The sequence below is a fragment of the Protobothrops mucrosquamatus genome, unplaced genomic scaffold, assembly GCF_001527695.2.
Source record: "Protobothrops mucrosquamatus isolate PMUCROS unplaced genomic scaffold, P.Mucros_1.0 scaffold3417, whole genome shotgun sequence".
NCBI classification, from domain to species: Eukaryota; Metazoa; Chordata; class Lepidosauria; order Squamata; family Viperidae; genus Protobothrops; species Protobothrops mucrosquamatus.
This window is the reverse complement of record NW_015389398.1, coordinates 79828-105610: the sequence shown is the minus strand read 5'-3', so window position 1 is coordinate 105610 and position 25783 is coordinate 79828. Positions and strand designations below refer to the sequence as shown.

Sequence of the window (25783 nt, the reverse complement as noted above, 5' to 3'; positions counted from 1 at the left end):
AATTCCAAGATTCATTCTGAGGGGAAAAAATAGAAAATACAAAAAAAAAAAAAACCTACCACTGTGTAATTAAAAATCAGGTATCATACATGTGAAAATTTATCATATAAGAAGTACATTAGATCAGGGGTCCTCAACCTTGGCAACTTTAAGACTTGTGGACTTCAACTCACAGAATTCCTCAGCCAGTTCTTGATCACAGGGCTGTTTTTCCAAACATATTACAGAGGGACTTTGGGAAGATTTTGCTTTGTTTTGTTTTTTTGGAGGGGGAGACTTCCAAAAATCAGCTGTGCTTCCAGAGTTCTTTATAACCAAGTACAAAAAATATGAAGGAACCAGACTTATGGAACTCAATAGCATTTATTTTTTTTCTAAATAAAAAAGCAGAAAAAGAAATATTACTCTCTGAATGTGGGAGAAATGCCCTTGTTTCAGTTTGGCTTGTAAGAAGAGCACTCAAATGGGAATCTCAAATTGTAAGGAAAAATAATACAGTGATGAAAATTTTGTTTAGAAAATCAAGAAGGACAGAGAGCAGGGAAGGAAAGAAAGAGGGAAGGGAGGAAGGAAAATACTATAAACACTCATGATCTGCTATGCAACCACTTATTGTTTGCTTATGTATTCTAAATAGAATTTTATCTGTGGCTCCCAGCATTAGTTTAGAGTGCAGCATTGGAATGGGAAGTGAAAGTCCCCTTCTGCATCATTCCTTCTACCTACCACATTAAAATGCTATTAAGTATTTGCTTTATTATATTATAATGTTTTTTTAGAATATAATGGTATCTGTGCCTTCTTGCTCAGAAATAAAATTAGCAAAAATCAAATGGAATTGGAAATAATTACTATAATAGACATGAGTAGATATCAGAAATAGGGAAATGACAAAAAGGAAGAAAATAAACTTAAGAGATATTCAAAGAAACTTGGAGGAAAAAAACATTCATGTAATACAACAGATCCATAAGTTACAAATTATCTCTGTAATCTTACAGTGATATTGTTGATGTAAACTAGTAATATCAAATGTAATAAAATAGTCTATTGATATCAATCAATCAGAATTGAGTGGAAGGGACTTTGAAGGTCTTGTAGTCCAGCCCCCCCTACTCAAGCAGAAGACCTTATAGTATTTCAGACAAGTGACTGTCAGTCTTTTAAAAACCTCGAGTGATGAAGCACCCACAACGTCTGAAGGCAAGCTATTCCACTGGTTAATTGTCCTCACTGTTAGGAAGTTTCTCCTTAATTCCAGGTTGCTTCTCCAGCACTGGAGATGGAGGATCCACCCATGGGTTGAGACTGTATTCCTGCCCAATCAGATCAAGTCAGCCAAAGTTGTCACGCCCTGTCCTTGGACATATGCCCAGTCTTGACTTGATCTTGCCCAAGAACAGGACGTACAACTCTGGCTCTTAGGTACAGTCTGGACTAGCGTAATTATTATAATTGGATTGCAAAAACTTTCACTAAGTTCACAGTTCTCCTGTCGGCTCTGTAGTGGGGGGGATTGATTGGGAGGTAGAAGGGGGTCCCTTCTTTCTCCCCTCCCTCCAGGAGCTCACAGCTCAGAACTGAGGAATTTAGGATTGGATTCTAAATTCAATATAATTAAACATCAGGAGCAGTCAGGAAATCTTTCCTTTCTCCTTCCGCGCATTTTTTTCGGCAAAACCTCTTGAATACTTTATATGATTTTGATTCTATGCCTCTGTTTATACAACTAAGGATTGCAACTATGCTTTTTTGACTGCTGCCGCATACTACTGACTCATGTTTAAGTGACTGTCCACTAGGACTCCAAGGTCCCTCTCACAGTTTTTGACCCAGGTTTTGCCTAATCTGTACTTGTACCTTTGGTTTTTCCTGCCAAGGTGTAAAACCTTGCTTTTCTCCACATTAAAACTCATTTTGTTGGATAGGGCCCATTGTTCAAGTCTGTCAAGATATTTTTGGATTCTGAGCTTGTCTTCTGGAATGCTGGCTATTCCTGCCAGCTTAGTATCAGCTACAAATTTGTTGAGATCCCCTTTTATTCCCTCATCTAAGTCATTTATGAAGATATTGAAGAGTACTGGGCCTAAGACAGAACCTTGTGTTACCCCAGTGCTTACTTCCCTTCATGTAGATGTAGTATTATTAAGGATTATTTGTTGAGTATGATTTGTCAGCTATTTTATTATCTTGAGAAGTTATAAGTTCATGTGGGTTACCTATTAGAAAAAAATCATTTTGTCCTTGCATATTATTTTTCAAAAAGGGGAAAATATCAAGGAACATTTAGATTCCAAATTAAAATCTCTGGGAAAAATTATTTTCTATCTAAATGAATATTCATTCTGAAATACAAATAGAATAATATTATACACAGACACAGATAATGCCCAGTTTTCTCACATTGCCAATCAGAATTACCATCTTTTGCTGAAAACAATTTCCTCCAATAAATATATGCATGTGGTATGCTAGCGTGTGAAAGAGAAAATGAATGATAGAGAGGAAGAACACACGTTCTCCAAAGGATCAGTGATATATTTAAAAATGTATATCATTATATCCAATAGAAACAGAGGAAGAAAAAAAAACAGGAATTAAATTAGATTCAGGGAAAATAAAACAGAAAGTCCTTGATTTATGACCCATTCATTTAGCTACTGTTCAAAGTTATTGTGGTGCTGAAAAAAGTGATTTACGACCAGTTCTCACCCTTATGACTGTCGCAGCATCCATACAGTCATGTGATTATAATTTGGTCACTTACCAACCATCGCACATTTACAGCATCCAACAGTCATGTGATCACCGTTGGTGACCTTTCCAGTTGGCTTCTGATGAGTAAAGTCAATGGGGAAGCCAGCAAGGAAGGCAAAGATTTACGGTTACATGATGTCTTACTTAATGACTGTGGCAAAAAAGTGATAAAATCAGGCACAGTCATTTAACAATTGCAGCGCTTCACTACACATTTTCTGCTGCCTATTGTGACCATAAGTTGAGGACTGCATGTAGCTGTAACAGTTTCTATCTTTTAGGACCAACAATCAACAGTAAAGAAACAAACAGAGAAGAAACAGACCACAGAGTAGAGCTTGGCAAAATTATTCCTCGTGATTCTCTATAGAAGTGAAAGTTGGACTTTGAAGAAGCAGAATAAAGAGAGAGTATTGACACTTTTGAAATTTGAAAAATCATGATAATGCCTTGGACAGCCAAGAAAATAAACTCCTTTGTTTGAAAACAAACAACATAAATCATCAAATAAAGCAGCTTAGAGTTTTCACTTCAGGCACAAATGACTGGGCTCAAATTATCCCACATTACATATCTCTCTAGAGCAGTGGTGGTGAACCTATGGCACGCATGCCACAGGTGGCACGTAGAGCCATCCCTTTGGGCACGCATGCCATTGCTGAGCTCCTCCCCCTCCCCATGCATGCGCAGTCCGGGAATAGTTGCAAGAGCTGGGCGGGGTGAGGGAACCTAAAAGGAGCTGTTTTGGCGGGAGAGTAAGTGAAATCAGAGCCGCCATCTCCCTTCCGCAGTGCAGCCCCATTGGCATGAGCGGAGATGGCCCTGGGACGGCCGGGAAGGAGCCCTCACCTGGTGTGGGTCCTTCTACAGGGTGGCTCTGACGGGGGTGGCAGCTGCTGCTCTGAGCCCCTTGACTGGCCAACCACACAGAGAAGCAGGAGGTGGCGGCGGTGATCCCTGCATCGCCCAGCCACAGATCTGGAAGGAAAACTGCTGACCAACCTTGCACTGGTGGGGACAGTGGTGGAGGAAGGTGAGCTGTGGCACATGCCCTTCCCTCCCCACCCGGATGCGCACGCGGGACAATGTGCGGCAGCAGTGGCAAAGGGTGCCTGCATGCCAGATCCTGCCTTCCCCTGCCGCCGCCAGCGCAAGGATGGTCGGCAGAGCTTCGCTTCCAGATCTGCTGCCTGACACTATCGGCCCCCACACAGAGGCCAGCAAGCGCATGGGGGCCAACAGTGTCTGTCAGCAGCCACACCATGCTGTCTGTCCTGAATAATGGTGGACTGGCCACAGAGCCCCATCGGTGCGGGCAGAAATCACTCCGGGATAGCCAGAAGAAAGCCTTTGCCCAGCCTGGGCGCATCCACTCGACGGATCTGATGGGGGTGACTTCTGATGCTGCTCTGACTGGTCAGCCCTGCAGGGAAGCAGGAGGAGGTGGAGGGGCAGCCGGGGGTCTGGAGCCGCCTTGGCTGCTCACTAGCACCCCGACGAGGCAGCGGATTCATGCATTGTCCCACGTGCATCTCCGGGCGGGGAGGGGAGGGCATGTGCCACAGCTCACCTTCCCCCGCCACTGCCCCCACCAGTGAGAGGATGGTCGGCACAGCTTTGCTTCCAGATCTGCGGCTGGCCAGGCTTGGCGATGCAGGGATCAGCACCGCCTCCTGCTTCTCTGTGTGGTTGGCCAGTCAAGGGGCTCAGAGCAGCAGCCACCACCCCCGTCAGAGCCACCCTGTAGACAGGACCCGCACCAGGTGAGGGCTCCTTCCCGGCCATCCTGGGGCTGTCTCCGCTCACGCTGATGGGGCTGCCATGATGCAGGAGGCTATGGCTGCTGATGGACACCGGCAGCCCCCATGCGCTCTGTGTGTGGGGGGGCTGATGGTGTCAGGCAGCAGCTGCTCCAGCCCCTGCCTTGCCTTGCCTTGCCTTGCCCCGTGGCAATTGGCACACCCACCCTGCCTCGCCTTGCCTAACCCCACAGGACGAGCCTCCGGTCCACTGCCCCACCTGCCAGAGACCCCCTGGATCTCCCCCAACCCTGCCCGGCCCTCACAAGCATCCCTCCCCACAAGCATCATCGAGCTGGCCACACCCATGCCCACCCAGTCAGCTGTGACCACCGAGGCCACGCTCACCCAGTCAGCCACGCCCACCCAGCGATAAATAAATGGGTTTTGGATTGCGGTTTGGGCACTCGGTCTTTAAAAGGTTCGCCACCACTGCTCTAGAGAATGATCTAAAGCTGGTAAAAGTGGAAGAGAATGATCAGCAACAAAGTGGATGGATCCATTTACAGGTGCAGTGGGTGCATTGTTAGAAAACCTGAAGGATAGGGATAGATCCTTCATGGAGAAAATTTAAGAGTCAGCACTCGCTCAATGCATATCATCTTCATTATTATTATTAATCATTATTTTGCAATAAAAATGAAATAAAAAGTAGTCAAATATTCTTTCTTTCTCTCCTCTCCTCTCCTCCCCTCTCTCCTCTCCCCTCTCCCCTCTTCCCTCTCTCCTCTTCCATTTTCCCTCTCCTTTCCTTCTGTCAGGCTCAAAAAAATAACCCTTCCATAGAAGGACATATTATGATTCTTCCAAGCAGATTTCTTTATTGTTTCTCGCCCATAGACAGAATCTTGACAAATTAAAGCATGCTAACAATGCCATAAGACATATACTTTTGGAACTATTAGGGAGGTGCCATTTTCACCCCCTTTCTCTCACATAAACTATCTGAACTGAGTTATCAATTGCTCCTCTGGAATGCATTCCCTCCCTTCTGGGAATCTAGATTACATTCTATCACACTTATACATTGGAAAAGATTGTGCTGAGAAACAGGACACATAAAACTTACATTCAGAAGCAGTAGTTCTACAGATAGTCCTCAATTTACAATCACAATTGAGCCCAAAATTTCTGTTCCTAAGTGAGACTGTCGTAAAGTGATTTTTGCCCCATTTTACAGCCTTTTTTGCCACAGTTGTTAAATGAATCACTGCAGTTGTTAAGTTACTACATGGTTGTTAAGTAAATCTGGCTTCCCCATTGACTTTGCTTTTCAGAAGGTCACAAAAGTTGACCATCATAAATGTGAACCAGTTGCTAAGCTTCTGAATTTTGATGACTGTAACAGTCGTAAGTGTGAAAATGATCATAAATCACTTTTTTCAATGCCATTGTAACTTTGAATAGTCACTAAATGAATGGTTGTAACCCTGTAATGGGTTTTGCATTTCTTAAGTGCACATGGTAACCCTACACCAGTGGTGGCGAACCTATGGCACGGGTGCCAGAGGTGGCACTCAGAGCCCTCTCTGTGGGCACGCGTGCAGTCGCCCCAGTGCTAGGCCTTCACCTAGGTTTTATAAAACCTTTTCGCTTTAGGCCTCCGCCGCCATGTGCAAAAAAAAAGAAGGTTCAATCAATCACTCAATTTCAACTTCTCCCGGGAAAAAAAGATCTTGCAAAGTTGGAATTGATTGATTGAACTTTTTAGTCCCACCCAGTCTGCTGTTACCACTGCAGCCATGCCCACCCAATGGGCCACACCCACCCAATGGGCCACACCCACCTAATGGCCACACCCACCCGGCACCCGATGATGCATAAGTGGGTTTTGGGTTGCAGTTTGGGCACTCGGTCTCTAAAAGGTTCGCCATCACTGCCCTACACCAACCACTCTTCTTCTATACAGCTTAATTCTGGATTTGCCATCCTCAAATAGTCAGATTCAAAACCATTTAGAGTTTTAATGATTAGTATAGTAAATTATGACCACCCAGCAACTGGCAAGTGTAGATATTTTGATACAAGGATTGTGGTTTCCCTTATTTTGTACTAGTTAGCAGCCTAGCTGCTACCTGTCACACTGACTACAATTGCCACACAGCATTCCTGCCACACAAGTAGTTTAATAATCAGCACCAGATATAACTAAAGCAAGAAAAGTAAACTGGAATTGCTCTGTACTGATTTTCTCTTTTTTAAAAAAAATTTTTTATTGATTTTTAACAATTATAATCTTTAGTGCTTAGTAAACAACATCTTGTCTGGGTTCACATATTTAGCATTAACTTCTTCAATATAAATCTGTTCAATACTGCACAATCCAGTGTTTTTTCCCTAGTCCTTTCTTCCCAAATTATTTTCATTTTCCCAACAATACACAAATACAATTCTTGTTACTATTAATACATACAAAATTGAATATTAACATCCTCATCATATTTTCTAGTGTTATACAAATAACAATAATATCAGTTTATAACCTCTTTTCTAACCAATTTATATTTCAAATGTATTTGCAACTGAAATCTTATTAAATCAATAACCTGTTTTTCATGTTCTTATTTAAGTTTAATTTTCCATCAATATTTGGAATATCTTTGTCAGTTATGGTTTTCTCAAGACTGATTACATTTATATAGCTAAGAGTTTCATTTATACAAGCCATCCTCATATTTTCATATTTCCCATATCAAATAAAAGTGCTATTCTAATTATAAATCATATCTTTCTTCTTATAAAAGTCTAATTATATGTAAGGATTATCCATTCTTTTAATCATATTCAAACAAATATTTAATCATATAATGTCCCCTCTGGTAAGTCAAATCTTCTGTTTTTTAAGTCTAACTCTAACTTTCTTCCTTTGCCAAATAGCTTTCCAGGCCAAGGGAACTAAATTGCTAAAGGTTTTTCCTTTATTTTTATGAAAGTTGCTTGGAATGAGGAAGACAATTTCTGTAAGGTATTTTTGAGGGGGGATTCCGCCCATTTATATTCCTTAAGTAACTACCACTTTCATTCTCCCTCAGCTTCTATTTTCATTTTTTGTCTCCCAATTTCTGGCATTTCCCCTAACAATTCCATAGTCCATTTTTTAAAGTCTTCTTTCTTGTCCTCAAGTGTATTTTGCAAACCTAGGAGTAAAGACCCTTTTCCATTTTCATTATTATAGCTGGGTCTTGCAAGGTTTTATTTGTCTGTGGCAGTTTATATTTCTCTTCTTTTATATTTTCCGTCTCTGGATCAATTTCCTCTGATTCATCTTCTGTTTTCTGGGTTGTTTCTTCATACTTTGTAGTCGTTGTCTGGGAACCTTCTAGTTGTAGAGTTAAATTAGAGATTTTCTCATTTATGTTAACTAAATTGTTTTTAATCTCATCATAGTTTCTTCTTGTGTCTTCTTTGCATGAAAGAATTGTGTGGTGTATTAATTATAGCATAGAATATATATCCTTCATCTTGATGGCACTAGAAAAAAGTTTCATCTAGTTTTTCTGGTCTTAATGTATAGTCTTTATAATCCAATAGGTTCCAAGATATGAGTCCAGCACTAAAAGCAATGTTTTGTAATAGTCCTTCTGCTGCATGGTCCAAAAATTGTCAGTCAGGCCAAGTTGTAATCCACAATGTTCAAAGTGTTCAAGATATTCAACCACCCTAAAAAACAATCCAAAGCTCTCTCCCAGCCTAACATAGCCAAAAGTTAGATTTTTCTTTCTCTCCAAATAGTTCTTAAGATTAAAAGTCAGAGCTCAGTAGTCCACGAAGGTCAGGTAAGTATGCTAAAATATTTTGCTCTATTGCCAGCTGTTCTCTATTAAGCTAGGAGTCACTGAGCAGCCAAGAAGCTAGGTTGTTATCTGTTTCTAAGCTTCTTGTCAGGTCAGCATTAGTCTTTGCAGTTGTAGTGCTATTCTCTAACCCACCACTAGATGCCATTCTATATCCATTTTCCACTCTCAAAACAGAAGGTTGATTTCTTATATTTCACCCCAATATTTTTTCAAAGAGAAAATCTTAGCAGTTATCTCAATTCTCAAATTATCAAAACTGTAGCTTTATATTGTTTCCACTTCAGTATTATGTATTTCTGTCCCTATAAGAAACTTAAAATCTGCTTCCGTTTCTCTGGAAAGCTGGGCTACAGTCCCCTTCCTTCTCATGTTTGGAGGTTTTTAGCTTCTTGGGATCCTTTTCCAAGAAATTCAGTTGTAAAGTAGTAAAGAAAGGATCAATATTCTCACCCAGTTCCAAACACGCTGTTTACGATCTGCTAGTTAGTGCTTTGTTTCTTCGGTTGTCAGTAGCTGGAGGCTGGCCACAGGGATGCAGCTAGTCTTTCCCCTGCCGGTTTGGAGGATTTTCCTTGGATTGAATGGAAAGACCGCTGTCTCTCCGTGATCAGTGAGGCACTCCTCCTTCATCATCGCTTCTTCAGGGCAACTTTAGGCCCTTTTAGGACCCCTAGCAGGGCAAAATCGGGCATGGAAAGCAGAATTTTGCCTTCCTGTATCTGTATCTCTACGACATCAAACTGGAAGTCGCCTGTACTGACTTTCTCTTGCTATGCACAAAGTTTATTTAACTTTGAAAAAAATAGTTAATAATGAACTATCTTTTTTGCAGATGTAATAATTAAAATTATTTAGCTTCTTAACAACCTATTATAAAAGTAAATTTTAATGTGGGCACTCATAATTTCAGAGTAGGTTTAACTGCAATGAAAAAATAATGAGTGATTTTCTGACTAATACAGTATGTGAAAATGAAAGCATCATCTATTTTCAGATTAAATAAATTTTCAGTACCATTTGAGTATCTTTAGCCCTGATATGTATTATGTGTATTATACAAATATATTTCTGTAGGTAGATATTAACACCCTCACAGCTTATATATATGATTCAGCCTTTATTGCTTCACTTCTAAATAATCAGTTTACAGGAAGTGTAGAATCTATTCAAGATGAATCACAGAAATTTTAGATAATTGTCATATATTTTAATAGTATGCTACAAAATCCAAATTAAAAGAGAATATGAAATATGAAAGCTATCAGAAATCTTATTGCATGCTGGCTATTCTTGCATTTGTTGGCTATCAGAACTGTTTAGCTAAGTAATGTGAAACACGGCCTGTAAAAGATGTGCATGTCAGGAAGGTATTTTCCAAGAACAAACTGCCTTCTTTAATAATTGAGATTGATGGAGCAAGGAAAATGATTTACTAGCATCTAGGTTCCCTGCTGATACTATGATCTTACCTGCTTGCTATAATATTTGTACTAAATCATATCAAGAAATGCCACTAAAAATGTAAGGCAACCTCCTGTAATTAGAATTAAAAGATTAGTCTCCTCTTTAACACTACTAATATCTGTTCTACATCCTGTCCCTAGGATTTTTAGAAATAAATACCTAGATTCTCATAAACTTTGGAAAGTGTTATGCATATTTTATATTAGCTTTCCTGCAATCTGCCAGAGTTGGCTGTTTTTAGAGTGTTTTAAAGTGGTTTATTTCAGAATATTTTAAAATCCTGACATGAATACTTCCATGTTTGCTACCACATTTTGACATAATCAGTGACATAACCATAAATGCTTAAGAACCATTTCTGCTGGGTCCATTGAGATCACCATGCTGCATGAGTGGACAGATGCACTAAACATTGGAGCTCGGCTGTCAACCACCTCACACAAGTCCAGTAAGTTTAACATTTGGCTCTCTCAAGCTGGTATGAGGAATCCCTATGCATAAGTAAGTTATAAGCAGTGTGCCACTGCTAATAACTCACTTATGTATAGGGATTCCTTGAATCTGAGAATGGAAATTGGTATTTTCGAAACAAAAACAGATGGGTTTTCCTTTTGGATCTGTTAAATGGGTAGCTAACTTTCTTTTAAGTCAAAGCTAGAGACTCCAAGATTTCAAGGGAGCACTGTCATAGCATACTTACTGATAAATACCTGCTGCAGTATACATATCCAGTTTCTAAAATTTCTGTAACCTAATTTTCTTTTCATTGTAGAAAATTTGTCTAATGAGACTATAGGAAGCTAGTTTTCTTGCTTGTAAGCTAGTGGTAAGAGACTTGATACATTACCAGTTAAATATCCTTTTAAGAATAGTAGAAAATCAAATTCGTTGAATAAAAAAAAAAATAGCAAACTTCATATGTATCACCATAGAATAAATGGAATTATTCAGTCATTGATAAGAATCAGCAAACAAAGGTTTTAAAGAAAATGTTATTGTACATCATTTTAAAGAATTAGTCTGTGAGGAATAAGAAGCTTCACTTGACTTTAAATGTCAAGTTATTTTTATTAAGACAAGAAGACAACTGTGCCTTTCCTGCTTTCTGTTCTTTGAATAATTTGCACTTATCAAATTTAGAGTTCAAATCAATTAAATTGAATTTTGTAAAACATTACTATGTCTTTTGGGAGGTATCTTTTTCCCCTGGTCTTCAACTCTTTTATTTAGAATCTAGAATGCTCAGATTTCATCTTGCTGCCAGCTGAAATTAGAACTTTTTATTCCTAGACAAAGTAACATGAGAACTGAACATGTTGAGAAATGCTATTTTCTTTGCTTTCATCCTTGAGAAGCCAGATATTTTCCATCCTGCTATTTTATCTAACTCAATCACAATTCCTTTTAGGTGAAATATAGATTTGCATAAGGGCATTAGTTTTATTATTAATTTTATTTTCACACTTCTTTCTAATTATCTTTAGTGTAAAATAAATCTCTGTAATTTATACTAGCCACATTTTGTCATTGTTTATCACATTTTGTCATTGGAAAACAATTTTATCATTGTTTTATCAACAATGACTCCAAGAACCTTTCCTTATTACTATAACTATTGCTTGCCTCAAGCTCATTAATAAATGATTGTAATCTGGGTCTCTAGATCCAACTTGCATAATTTTCAACATTAGCAACAAACTTGAAATCCTGTTCTGGAGTCTCTTAAGAAGACTCAACTCCTGGGTCTCAATATTTATTTGTTTTCTTTATATAAATTTATATTGCTAAATGTCCTTTGTGGTATGTGGAACATGATGCTTGATCACTACTACTCCAACCCAGTGCAGCAGCTTGTCTTAGCAAAATAATTTTATTGTATCCCTGAGATACCATATATTCTTCCAGGAGTAAATTTAGATGTTTCTTTTCAAATCAAACATTACTGAATGGTTTATAAATCTATCTAGCTTAAAATTGTCCTGGATCCGCAAATAAAAAAGTGACAAGTAATCAATTATTGCCTTTTTACATGCAAACAGGAGTTTTGTGAGGCTGGAATGCAGTTAGATAAATGAACTACAATATAATAAAGATCATGAAACATCTACACTTAAAGCAAACCCACATGTTGCTAGTCAAGAAATTAAAATAACATAAATACATGAATGAATGAATGAATGAATGAATGAATGAATGAATGAATGAATGAATGAATGAATGAATGATCAAATTTTGAAAGACAAAAGGAGCACATTTTCAAAAAAGAATTTAGAGGAAGCAACTCAGAAAAGGACAATAAGGATAACCTGGATACTAAAAACTAAGCCCTATGAAAATTGAAGGGCTGGGTATGTTTAGCCTTAAAAAAAGAAAAGCATCTGTTTGGAGGAAATATAAAACACTCTTCAAATACCTGAAGAGTAATTACAGACCAAGCCAGAAAGTGGGACACTGAATTCTAATCCTGCCTTGGGCATGAAGCCACTGGGGGACTTGGGCCAATCACTTCTTCTCAGCCCTGGGAAGGAGGAGGTAAGGACAAACCACTTCTGAAATCTTGCAAAAAAAACACAAAAACTACATGGACTTGTCCAGCCAGTAGCCAGGAGTCAAGTCAACACTGAGGCAAAGGCACAAACATGATGAAAGAGTTTAGGAAGTGAAAAAATTGCTTTAGGTGATAGGAAGGTAGATTCTGCTTCAACACTATGGAAGGGGGAAAAAATCTTGTTACCTCATCCATGCTAACGCAAGACATGGTGTTCTTCCATAGTACATCATTTCAATGCAGTTCAGTTCCTCTTTCCAAAATTTCTTTCAAAATTAATGAGTACTTCTATCCAATTGAGCCAAGAAAGAATGTTATTATTTCTCTTCAATTTCTTATATTGATGGTTGAATAATGATGGGCTAGTAGTTTTTCTCTCCGTACTATTTTTTTTTTTTAAAAAAGTGTTCACCAAAGAAAAAAAGAGAGAGAAAGAAAAAGAAATCTTCTAGAAGCTTTTAAACTGTTTGTGTTTGCATTTCTAAACATTGTATACCTTATTGTAAGTTGAAAGAGGAGTTGATGAATAAGGGAGTCCCAAGAGAGTAACAGTTAGCATGATTTCTTTGCTACAGATAAGCCAAAAATATGTTTATAAAAGGACTGAAAGCTTTGAAATTTTTAGAAGTCCAAGTCCTTTTATAGTAGACCCACAAGAAAAAGGTTTAATCATATTAACTACATGCTGCATATATAGCATGCAGACAAATGAAGACAAAGAAGCATGTTTGATTGACTGTAAAGCTGTATGTGAATTAGTAAAATATTGACCATAAATTGTATGTCTGTATTATGCATTTGTGTCTTTAGTTAAAAGTCACTATGATACTGAATACGTCAATGATATATTTATTATATGTATTTTGGAATGAATTCATACCTATTGTGTGTCTTCTGAGGGATAGCTTTGGAGGCTGTATTGAGCAAGACTAAGGGCTGCATGTGGTGTACAGTTGCTGGGCTGCCCACCTGTGTGGTGGTGACAGTTTTGAAATTCTGCTTTTCTTAGAAACAGGTTTCCCACTGTTGCCTTGGGTTATTCTAGCTAAACCATGCTGCTTTTCCTTCTTCATTTGCGAGAAAGATGAGCTTCTATTAGTTATCAGTTTCAGACCTTTGGCATCATGTGAATTATTATTCTGATGTCATATTATTCTTTGAAATTCTGAATGTATTGTTATTTTAGTTGACTCTGTTTTGAAGGAATAATCTTTTACTGTAAAACTATAAAAATATATTTAAGCCCTGTCTCATTAAACAAGCATATGCTGCCAATTCAGATGTNTAGAGATGATTTTAATTATGAACATACAGTAGTCTAACAACAAATCTATATTAAATAAAATGTAGTCAGTTTTGTTTTAATATGTGAACATGTAGTGTTAGCAAACAGAGCAGAGGACTTTGTATACATGTATATACAGTATTACAATCTCTCTGAGATCATTATAAAATAATGTTTCAGTGAAATACAGTATTAGTAGCTCTGTTATTCTTTTTATGATTAGATTATGAAGCATTTCTTTGTATAATGCATAACTCAAGCATAATAAAAGTAACAATGTATAAGAAATACATATTTAAAAGCATCTAATGGGACATTTGTCTCACTGTGGTCAATTAAGACAAAAGTTAATTTTAAAGTTCTCAGCTCTAAAACTAGCAAATAGGGCTGAATCTACCTGATCATTTCTTAAACTAGATATACAGTTTGTAGGTAGATATTTAGAGGTACAACTATTGTTGAAATAGTTTTATTACAAAGCTGTTGCCATGGAGAAAATCCACATCTGCAAACAATAACACACAAATAATAATAATAATAATAATAATAATAATAATAATAATAATAATAATAATAATAATAATAATAATAATAATAATAATAATAATAATAAAGTTGGAAGGGACCTTGGAGGTCATCTAGTCCAACCCCCTGCTCAGGCAGGAAACCCTATAGCATTTCAGACAAATGGCTGTCCAGTCTCTTCTTAAAAACTTCCAGCGTTGGAACATTCACCGGTTGTTGTTCCACTGGTTAATTGGAGGCAGGTTGTTCCACTGGTTAATTGTTCTAACTGTCGGGAAGTTTCTCCTTAGTTCTAGGTTGCTTCTCTCCTTGATTAGTTTCCATCCATTGCTTCTTGTCCTGCCTTCAGGCGCCTTGGAGAATAGCTTGACTCCCTCTTCTTTGTGGCAGCAGTTGTCTGTGTGTGTCCTGAAATACAGGTAGTCCTCAACCTACGACCACAATTGAGCACATTTATGTTGCTAAGTGAGACATTTGTTAAGTGAGTTTTGCCCCATTTTACGACCTTTCTTGCCACAGTTGTTAAGTGAATCACTGCACTTGTTAAGCTGGTAACACAGTTAAGTGTCAGAAGGTTGCAAAAGGTGATCACATGACCCCAGGATGAATCAGTTGCCAAATGTCTGAATTTTGAACACATGACCATGGGGATACTGTAATGGTTGAAAGTGTGAAAAATGGCCATAAGTCACTTTTTTCAGTGACGTTGTAACTTCGAACAGTCACTAAATGAACTGTTGTAAGTGGAGGACTACCTGTATAGTGAATTCAAGGTTCAAATCTTACTTTTCTTTCTCCTGCTGGTGAATCCTAATGGACTGAGTCACTTGGCTTATTAGTCACTTAGGATTGGTTGACACTTGTGCAATGTTGCTGTAATGAATCAGCCTGATTTCAGGCCCTTTGTTTTTGATCTAGCCCTCACACTTGAACTCAGAGGCCAAAAGGTGCTTTAAGCATGCTGCAGTGTTCTTTAACAGAACCTGACACTGTGGAGGGCGGCTGTGTAGTTCTAAGATGCAATTGCCTTTAGAAGATACAGGTTTGGAGTGCAATTGTGTATGTGAAAGCACCCTTTCCCTCTCAAATCCAAAGGACCACACTGCCCTAATTGGGATTTAAAAAAAAAAAAGATTTACTAAGCTAATGCATGGGATTCTATCATGCATCTTTTGTAAAGATTATTTCTTCTGTTAGGAAATGTCATTACTATTGGAAAACATTATGCTACTTTCCCCCAGGATAGCATTTCAGGTGCTTGGCAACCTGTTCATATTTACAGATGGTTGCCAAGTGCTCTGCGATCATGTGATTGCCATTTACAATCTTCTCTGCCAGCTTCCCCAGAAAATCAATGGGGAAGCCAGCAGGGAAGATTGCAAGCAGAGAGGACATTGGATTTCAGTTCCATTCTCCCAGCACACTTCCTTTCTCCTCTGTGCAGGCATTCTGAGCCTTACAGAATGCTGGCATTCACTAGGGCTTCTCCCACCCCATCCCCAGAAGGCTCCGAAAGGCTCTGGAGAGGAGCGGGAAAGGCTAACAAACACACCAGCATTCTGAGCCATTCAGAACACTATCATTTGCTAGAATTTTCTGTAGAAGAGGAAAATGCTACCTCAGAACACTAGCAGTTCGCCACTGTTTTCCCTTCCCTTCTAAAGAAGGCTTAGATAAGCTCTGTAGGAAAGGGGAGGGAAGGAGAGGGGAAAACATTTGCAAAGGCCAGCATTCTGAAAAGTTAAGAAATCCCTTGGTGTGCTTTAGGAATGGACCTCAAATCTGGCAAAAAAACATTAGTGAATGCCTGCATGCTCACAATCATTCTCCCCAGTGAGACAGGAAGAGGGCCTAGGTGTAGTGGGAGGTCTGGACCCTTTTCCCAGTGGTCCATTTCAAGATCCATGTAGTCACAATCCAAGATTCTGGATACAATTGTGGTCATAAGTGGAAGGCTATCTGTAATGAACAGTCTGTAAGCAAACATCCAAACTCTGAGGACTCCAGAGTTCAACCCTAAGCTACATATATTCTCTTCTGTTGGAGCCTGCTCTGTGGCAGTGCCTGCCTTCAGAATGAAGTTTTCCTCAAGATTCGAACAGTACACATCCTACTGATATTTCAAAGAGCCCTCAAGACCTGGTTCTTCATCCCAGCCTTTGGGGAAGGTGAATGAAATCCTTTCTCTTTTTTTTTTCTTTTTTGTTCTTTCAGTTTGTCATTTCTGTCATTTTATTCATTTTTTCTTTGTTTTTGGTATTTCTTTGTTTTTAAATGTATTTAATGATCGATAACCATCCAGGGAGTTAGGCAGCGTATGTATGTTATTCTTCGTGTGGTTATTTCTGTGGAGAAATTGATTCTTGTTGGCTGAGATGAAGGGAAAGTTGCAGCCTTGTCATCTTTTGTCCTTAAATTCAGTAGTCGCATGCAACTGCTCATTTTTATGGGGAAAGGAAAGGAAAGGTTCTCCATGATGCACTGGGATACCACACCCCTGCCTTTTTATTCAGATTTAAACTAAGAACTTGTAGAAAACACACTAAGTTTAAAGGAAGAAGGAAGGATGGGGAGAGCAACTGCTTTGGCTGCTGGGCAAGAATCTCTTCTCTCCAGCAGCCAAATGGATATGGTCATAGAGAGGCCAATGGGAAAGGTCAGTGTTGTAGACAGTCAACTCGAGCCCTGCAGATCACTAACTTCACTCAGGCTCCTCCATAATCATAATCTTCACATAGGAAGGCTTGTTCTGCTTTCCCTCAGAAAGCACTACTTTGCTGCTTGATCTGGCTTCGGCCTGTTTTCAACAGCAGGATACCACTACTGAGGTGCAGACTTTACTGTAAAGACATGTCCTTCACAAATGGTGATCTCAACACTATGGCAAGGAAGGGTGCACGAATGATTTTTCTGTAAATCAACCCTGCACCAGTCTGCATAGTCCAGGGATCCCATTTCCTGTTTTAGGTTATGATAATTGGCACAGTTTGAGATATTGTGCAGATCTACTGTCACACATACAGAAACGTCCTTGAAGAAAATATGTGAGAACCCTAGCTCAGGTAGAATGAAGACGAAACTCAATATTGACCTGCGTTGACCCTCTTTAATGTAAAGAGATGGAATAGGAAATGCTGTCAGGCTTTCAAGATTCTGTTATATAGCCATATCAACGGAGCTCCAATATTTCTTGTGATGTTTGTTTCCTGAGCTAGAGTAACTTAAAGGGTTGACAGCTCTCTTCATGGATAATGTTATAGTAGTACAGAATTTTGCACATCCCAATAGAGCTGTATACAGCAATACCTTTAAAAATGTTCAAATTTCTTTGGTAGCAATAGAAAAGCTTCTTTATTAATTGTTTATATATTCATATCCACATTTGTTCAATTAGGGATGTATCATCCCTTCTTTGTAAGCTATGAGAACTATTTTCCTAGAACCAACATAATAAATGGCAGAATTATGTATAATGTAATTTTTGTATTGAACACAATAATAGGGACAGCATATTGATAAATAGAAATATTTGCACATCTCCATTGAGATAAAGTCTGAAATCATAAATCCATAAGTGTTTGTTTTAAAGCTTGAAGGATATGATAGAAAAAATGGTAGATAAAAATAGCTGTTATTTTTAGAAGCCTGAATTCTGGTTTTTAAGCTATTGTTGTTTCAGTCACATATGGATTATAATTTAATTTACTTAATTTATTAATTTAATTAATTAATTAAGTTCTTAATTTACAACCATTTGTTTAACATTCAAAATTACAAAACTGAAAAAGTGATTTTGTCTGGTTCTCACACTTATGACCATCACAGCATCCCCATGGTCATATGATCAAAATTTAGGCACTTGGCAAAACAACATGTATTTAAGATGATTCTAGCTTCTGAGGTTATGTGATCGCCATTTGTGACTTTCCTAGCTGGCTTCCAACAAGCAAAGTCAATGGGGAAAGCCAGACTCGTTTAACAACCACATGATTCACTTAACAACTATAGAGATTCACTCATGGCAAAATGGTTGTAAATTCAGGTACAACTCACTTAACAACCATATTGCTTAGCAGTGGAAATTTTGGGCCAGTTGTGGTCATAAGTCAAGAATTACCTGTATTTAAGTCTCCCATTCTGGTTCCAAAAATGAAATGTACAAATTATCTACAGTATATAGAGAATTTTTCTTTAAGCCAACTTTTGAAATGTAATCAAAATATGTACAGTACTCCCAATTGCTAATTGGTGCTGTTTGTTAACAGTGTAGTATTTATCAAAGAAACATAATTTTCTCTCCTTTCTGCAATTTGTCTACTCCCCAAATTTGCTTCAGAACATTGAGAACTCTTTGGAACAGATGGTAGGGACTGTTGGTGAGATAAAGAAAAAGTTTCATTGTATTTTTGCAGTACCATAGTTCTTAGTAACCGTTTTGATTTCTTAACACTTTGATGGCCTTCCTTGGTTAACTTATTAAGAATCTGTGTTTAATCTAAAATTTGGAATATAATTTTTCAGTTTTAAGTATATATTTCTGGTCAGTGTGTTTTCTTTCTGATTCAGATCAAACAGGAACAGATTTATATCAAAGACAGATAATTGTATAAAAGAATTCATGCATGTCATCAGTTGGAATTACAATTCTTATAAATATGTGAATTACAGTTGAGAATCAGTGTAATATACATTAGTGATTAAGAGGAAGACAGATTTAAATTCTAGTCCATTCTGAGTGACAGATGCCCACCAAATGACTATGTACTATTTGTTATTTCATAGTCCAAGGCTATTCCACAGTTTGCACTACAGTATATACTATCTTGAGGTCATAGGAAGAAGGCAGAATATACTTAGAAGCATAGGCATGCAAGTTTATGGAAGCTGTGCAGGAGACCCAAGGCCACACCCTTCTAGATTTGAGGTATAGATAATTGTCATGCCAGTGCCTTGAGTACTGGTAGGTTACATCCAGCTATGGCCTTTGAGTATACCCCTGTGTGAGAGACTGGGGAATGAAAGCAGACTGATCTTCAATGAGAATGTCCTAGGGAGTGGATTACAGTGTCTAAGGTTGGTGGGAAAGTCTCGGGATATCATGCTTGTTTCCACTTTGATTTTGTCCCTTTGGGGAGTAGAGAAAGGATTAGGTGCCTTGTGCAATCTCCAAACATCTGGAGTGCCACTTGAACACATCAGGAATTAACAAAATCACCATAAGTCAGTTGCAAAAGGCAGCTTTACTTGGAACAGCTTACATCCTGCAAGAAATCTGTATAACACCATCAAACATCCACATCTGCCCATCTCAGGTGGATAAAAAGAGCAAATCCAGTCTAAACATTGACTGATTATATAACCAACCATGATAATATAATAAATATAATTCCTTTTCCATTCAGTTCAGCATGTATCACATTTGAAATTTTGGTTAGCTGTGTTAAGCTTAATTGATTGTGAATTAATTAACTCCAAAGAAGATGACTTTTTCATGAGATAATTAATCTTTATGATAAATTTTAAATAGAGCAGCACAAGCCCAGGCAGATTTTCTAGATGTGCTTTTTGCAATTTAGACTAGGTTGACAGCCTTTTTTCATGTTAGATGAATTAGATGTCTAGAAATGTCTCTTTCTTATATTTATTTTGGCTTGGCAAAATACCGTTGTTATGACAGTAATATTTCACAGTCAAAAATGTTAATACTATCCATAAATTCAGCCCAGTGAGGAGCAAGAGATGCAATAAATCATTTTAAGTAATTGATGTTGATTGAATAAGATAAATGGTGCTTCAGGTAGTTATGACTTTATCATTTAACTTCATTGTAGCTGTTTAAAAATATTTTTTTAAAAGTTAATGCAGCATTTTGGGAACTACAATGTCATGTCAATAAGGACTAAATAACAATGACACTAAACTGTTCCACTACTGTGTATACAATATCTTTTTAGTGAAAGTCTTAATCAAAAGTGTTTTGAAACTTCAAGTAATCCTTGCCTATTACATATACCTATCATTTTGTATGAATAGCTTAAGGACCTGAAGAAAATATGTTAGCACACATATAACGGTAGCATAATACAAGATATAATTTGTTCAAGTGATATCCTCATAAATCTGTGAAACTAAAAATCTCCCGTATTTGAACTCAAATATTTCAAGAGCTTAACATTGAACACTGTTTACATGTTTATGATCTATACCTTTTTTAAAAGTAAAGAATGCATGTTAATATCCAATATATATTCCTGATCTAATAAATTTGGAATATATTATTAGAGAATATACTGATACCAAGAAAGTTGTGCCTGGATGGAATTGAGTTCCTTAAAAATAATTGAAAAGTTCAAAAAAATGAAGATTTGTGAATCGGGTGTCTAGAAATAGTGGAAGTGAAGATGGTCATTATAAAGACTTTTATCATTAGTAAACTGAATAATTTGGTATTACTTTTTTGGTTAACCTACTCTTCCATGGTTCCATTCATTATTCCATTTTTTAAAAAGTTAGATTTACTTAAGTTGGTTAAGTTGGTTATATATCACAAAATTAAAAACTTGTATTGAAAGAAGCATCCAGTTATTGCTGAAGTGCTAGAATTCCCCAAAACAATTTAGCCAAGATGTGTGGCTCCTTTTCTGAGAAGTCATATTATATTGATCATATCCTTGCAGACTTGTAAGATTTTATGCTTATACTATTTGATCGATTCATTGATTATATTTTGTAATGGTAATTGAACTTCAGCATAAAGTAAAATTTAACACATAGCATTTGTTGATTTCTAATGGTATTTGATAGGAGTTTTAAGTTTAGAATCCAGATTTATATTTAGGTCATGTGTGGATCCAGGGGTCATGTGACTTTGTCCAAGGAAATCTAGCTCTTTTCTAAATTCTAGATTGATTTGAATAGAATCTTATAGTTAGTATATTCTATATTTATTGGGAGACTGCCCAATACTCTGTAACTGAATGTTCTGATCAGTATGATAGTAAACAAAAAAATTAAAGAAGTTATTTTATAACCCAGATAATAATATTCATGGATACTTCTTATTCCTTGTTTTACAGGTTTTTCATTATTCTTATACAGCTTCATATGTGATATATAACATACAGACAAGGTAAGATAATGCTTGATAAATGTTGCTTTGAGTACTGAATGCTACAAATGTGTCCAAGTAAAGTGTTTACTTTTTTCAAGGGAAGTTTGGGAGTTAAATCCTCCAGAAGTAGAGGACTCAGTTTTACAGTATGCAGCATGGGGTGTGCAAGACCAGCAACTGGTAAGAAAAGTTTCCATGTTTATTTTATCAGCTGATAAACTTTAAAAAGCTAAGAGTAAGATAAAATCTAAATGAAATAGATTTTCTTATTTGGGATTTTTAAGTAATTATTCTGTGATTTTGTTTTCTACTTGATTTAAAATTTCTTATACAAATAAACAAACTAATCATAGGTTACTTAAAAAATTCTTGAGTGATTTATTGATGGATCAATTTATTGATGAATATAGCTGTCCCACTCATAGCAATGACTCTGGGTGTTATATCAAATTAAAACCAAATAATTAAACTAACAAAAAACAAACAAACCCATATGAAGAATGGTTCTTCACTGCTATCATGGGGTAACATGATAGCAGTATTCCAGTATTTAGGGGCTGTCATAAAAAAGAGGAGGTCAACTTATTTTCCAGAGCACCAGAAGGCAAGAGAAGAAACAATGGAAGGAAACTAATCAAAGAATCATCTTGTAATTAAGGAGAAACTTCCTAACAGTGAGGACAATTAATCAGCGGAACAGCTTGCCTTCAGAAGTTAGGTGCTTCATCACTGAAGGTTTTAAAGAAAAGACTGGACAGCCACCTATCTGAAATGGTATAGGGTCTCCTGCTTGAGCAAGGGGATGGACTAGAAGACCTCTAAGCTCCCTTCCAGCTCTATTCAGATTGACTAACAGGGCTCTGTATAGAATTTAGTGGTCTCTGAACTTGGTTGTTTGCTTGAGGATGTTTTGTTACCATATTAGGTGATATCTTCAGTGCCAGAAGAGAATGGGGTTTGCTTTCTATTTGTATACAGTAGCTTGCTTTATATCAGTGTGGCGGGGATGTTGCTTTCTTTTTGTTCCTTGACTAGGGTGTCATTTACTGCTTGACTGTTTACCTGAGTTGTTAGTTCCTTGATTAGGAATATATATTAGGAACATACATTACATTAGGAAAATACATCAGAAACATACCAACATGTAACATACTTAAAAATTTTACAAAAAAAGTTTAGACATCTCACCTAAGGGAGTGACTAGTCTAGCAATTCCCTGCCACAGTGTCTCCAGAAAATCAAAAACTTAAAAATAGAAGATACTATGTAGGATAACAGGGAGATGACTAGTAGCATGCATTCATCAATACCAACTAGCAGTCAGAAGACACAATAAAAATGCCTTAATTTCACAATAGATGAACAGACTTTCAACTGGGAAACTGTGAGCATTCTAGACCAAGCTAAATTCAAAATCACTAAGGAATTCCTGGAAGCCAGGAATCCACACCCAGGTAAGTACTGATTAACACCAGGATTAACATCAGACAAATAATCAAGCAATAAATAACAGTCTAATAAAGGAGAAAACAACACTGACAGGGCATCTACTGTATAGAAACTCAGAGCAAGTTCCACTCCTTCCTAGCATTGAAGATATTGCCTAGTCTGGTAATGAAATGTCTGTAATCAAATATCCAAGTTGAGAGAGCACCAAGTAATCCACAGTTCAATCTTTAGTGCAGTGGTTCTCAACCTTTTTAATGCCACGACCCCAACTGGTCGTAAGTCGAGGACTAAACCGGTTGTACGTCGAGGACTAAACTGGTCGTAAGTCGAGGACTAAACCAGTTGTAAGTCGAGGACTACCCAACCGGTCGTAAGTCGAGGACTTTCCCTGCCCGGGAGCGCCACGCATGTGTGGTTCCGCCCCCTGCGCCGGCTGAGGCGTAGCTGGCAAGCGGCAGAGACGGAGCAGGCCGACCACCAACTGGCCCAGCCCAAAGGAGGTAAGGCACCCGCCGGAAAAGGGGAAAAAATGGCAGACAAAAAAAATGGCGGACAAAAAAAATGGCGAACAGCCTTGCTTGGCAACCCCCGTGAAATGGTCGATCGACCCCAAATGGGGTCCCGACCCACAGGTTGAGAACCACTGCTTTAGTGACTTACTGAATACCATGATGATATTTGAGTTAAAGTCATGTGTATATTGATAATAACACACTTCAAATGGTCTGATAATCTTTCCCATAATTTCACAGAGATAACATGAGGACAAGATGAATTAATGAATCAGGATCGTTTTTGAAAGTGAGTTCTTGTTTAGAACTGGAATTCCAATTAAGTGATATTTCACAAGGGAAGAAAATAATTATCATTTTCTGCCAGGCAATCCAGAAAAATACTATAGCTAGTGGCATCAAATATTCCTGAGAATTCTTGCAGAAACAATAGGACATACATTTTATTTTTAAAAAAAACATAAAGAGAAAACAAAAATAAATACGTAGCTTTTAAATATAAGAGGAACTCAGTCTTGAAATTAAGATTCTTGGTATTTAACACTTTGAAAAAATGTATGATTCATTGTACTTTTTGGTCATAATATGGTAACAAAGTATATATACAAGTTCTTCTGTGGCAGAAAATTCTGCTAACAGTCCATGAAATCAAATATTTTAAGGATATGTTGATTCATCTGTTGTTAATCAAGTTGGCATGAATACTTAAATACTACTGGTAAGAATACATCTCGCTAAATAAGGGCAAAAAAGCAAAGCTGAAGTGAGAAGTAATTGCATCCATCTGGAACACGACTTGTACTTTTTGAATAATTAACTATACCAATTTATCAATAAATTCCAGCACAACAACAAAATGCCAGGCAAGAAATATTAGAATTATACACAGAGCAAGGCACTGTACTGTTTACCAAAAAAGCAAAATATCTATAAATGCTTCAAAATGTGTATTTTCCATAAGTTTGAATGTTTATTTCCCTGTGCAAAATTAATAGGCTACAACAGAACAAATATGTAATAATAATTACATTCCTAATGGATAGTTAGCATTTCTTCAACATATACCCTTTAAAAAACAATGGTAATATTCTTTAATAAAGGAATATTAGAAACAAGGAATATTTTAACTAATGTTCATATATAGAATGCTAAGCTCATATTTTCAATGTTCAAAATCAATAGAAATGGTTGTCCTAGTTGTAATAAAAATTAATAATTTGTGAGGGTGTAGTGGTCCCTTTCTCCAGTATTTTGCATTCATTTTGGTTAGTTGATTAGTGATAACTTATCATATCATAATGTCATAATGTGTGCCATGAAGAAGTAATTGATTGAACAATGCAGACAATTAGCTTTTATATATACACTTTGTTGAAAATTGGAGTTTGGCATAGAGAAATCTGTATTATTCAGTTCCTTATTTGTGCTGCAAAATGTATTATCACATTATTAATTAAGGAAGTTTTCATCTAATTATCAGCATAATAGATATGAATATTACATACCATAGTCATTAATATTTCTATGACCCTTCTGATGCATACCAGCATAGATTATCATCTATGTATAAAAAATACATAGGAATACATGTATAAAAAATACAGGAATTCAGTTCCTTTACAAGCATGTGTAAAATCAAAATATTGTTCCAGTGGCTTATTAGTAAAAAGAAAACGATATTTAATGTGTATGCAAGATTGTATATTTTATATGTCAGAAGATGTAGGAGAATTATTCCAATTTTGAGGCAGAAAAATTATTCTTATCCTTCTTACTATATGTTGAACAATTTCTGTGTAAGTTAAAACAGTAGATCTGTCCCTTTGTAAAAATCTGATAAAATTACAAACCTACTAAGACTGACATGTTTATACTATTAATTGTTAGCAAGACAGACTAATTACAGCAATGATTAGAGCTCTAATTAGATGCTTTAATCATTGACATCTGAAAGAGAGGAATTGGGTAGGTAAATGGTGAAACATACATCATCACACCACAACACAAGATACATATGTTACATGCTTCTGTGCAGCATCACAATCCATCTACAAAAGATCAAGATTTGTATCATGACATCATAACACAAGTTTTGCTCATTGTGGCCTGTATCAGTGTATCAAACACCTGTAGGCTAGAGGAATGATGGGGAAGGGGTCTGAATAAAATAAAATACCTCTCCTTACCGTGTGTGTGTGTGTGTGTGTGTGTGTGTATGTATATATATATGTCGGGACGAACGACGGGGACATTTGTTGCTGCCACTCCCTGCCCCACCTTCCATTTGCCTCAGCCCCCCCCCCTGAACTGAACCAACATCCAGGAGGACTGTTTCTTCCCCCTGTCCGGGCCTTTCTGCTGTGGGACTCTGGACTCTGGACTCTGGACTCAGTGAATAATCTGGGATGTACCTCAGGTCAGAGCTGCTGGCCCTGCGCGATTCCCCCCTCGCGCAGGTATGGCCCAATTTGACCTTAGGGGCCTGCCTCGATGACGGGGTATGGAGCCCCGAGAGGTGGTGTGCAGCCAAAGAAAC

At 37.4% G+C, this 25783-nt stretch overlaps 1 protein-coding gene across 1 annotated transcript in view; it reads left to right on the top strand.

The window, feature by feature from the left end:
- The window catches only part of DPP10 (dipeptidyl peptidase like 10), a gene marked incomplete at both ends in the record, with an annotated part of 120270 nt that overhangs the window by 16026 nt on the left and 78461 nt on the right, over positions 1-25783 (top strand). Inside the window, 2 exons of the mRNA XM_015826979.1 lie at positions 21252-21304; positions 21385-21466. Coding sequence (XP_015682465.1) covers positions 21252-21304; positions 21385-21466 — 135 coding nt within the window. The remainder of the gene's footprint in view (positions 1-21251; positions 21305-21384; positions 21467-25783) is intronic.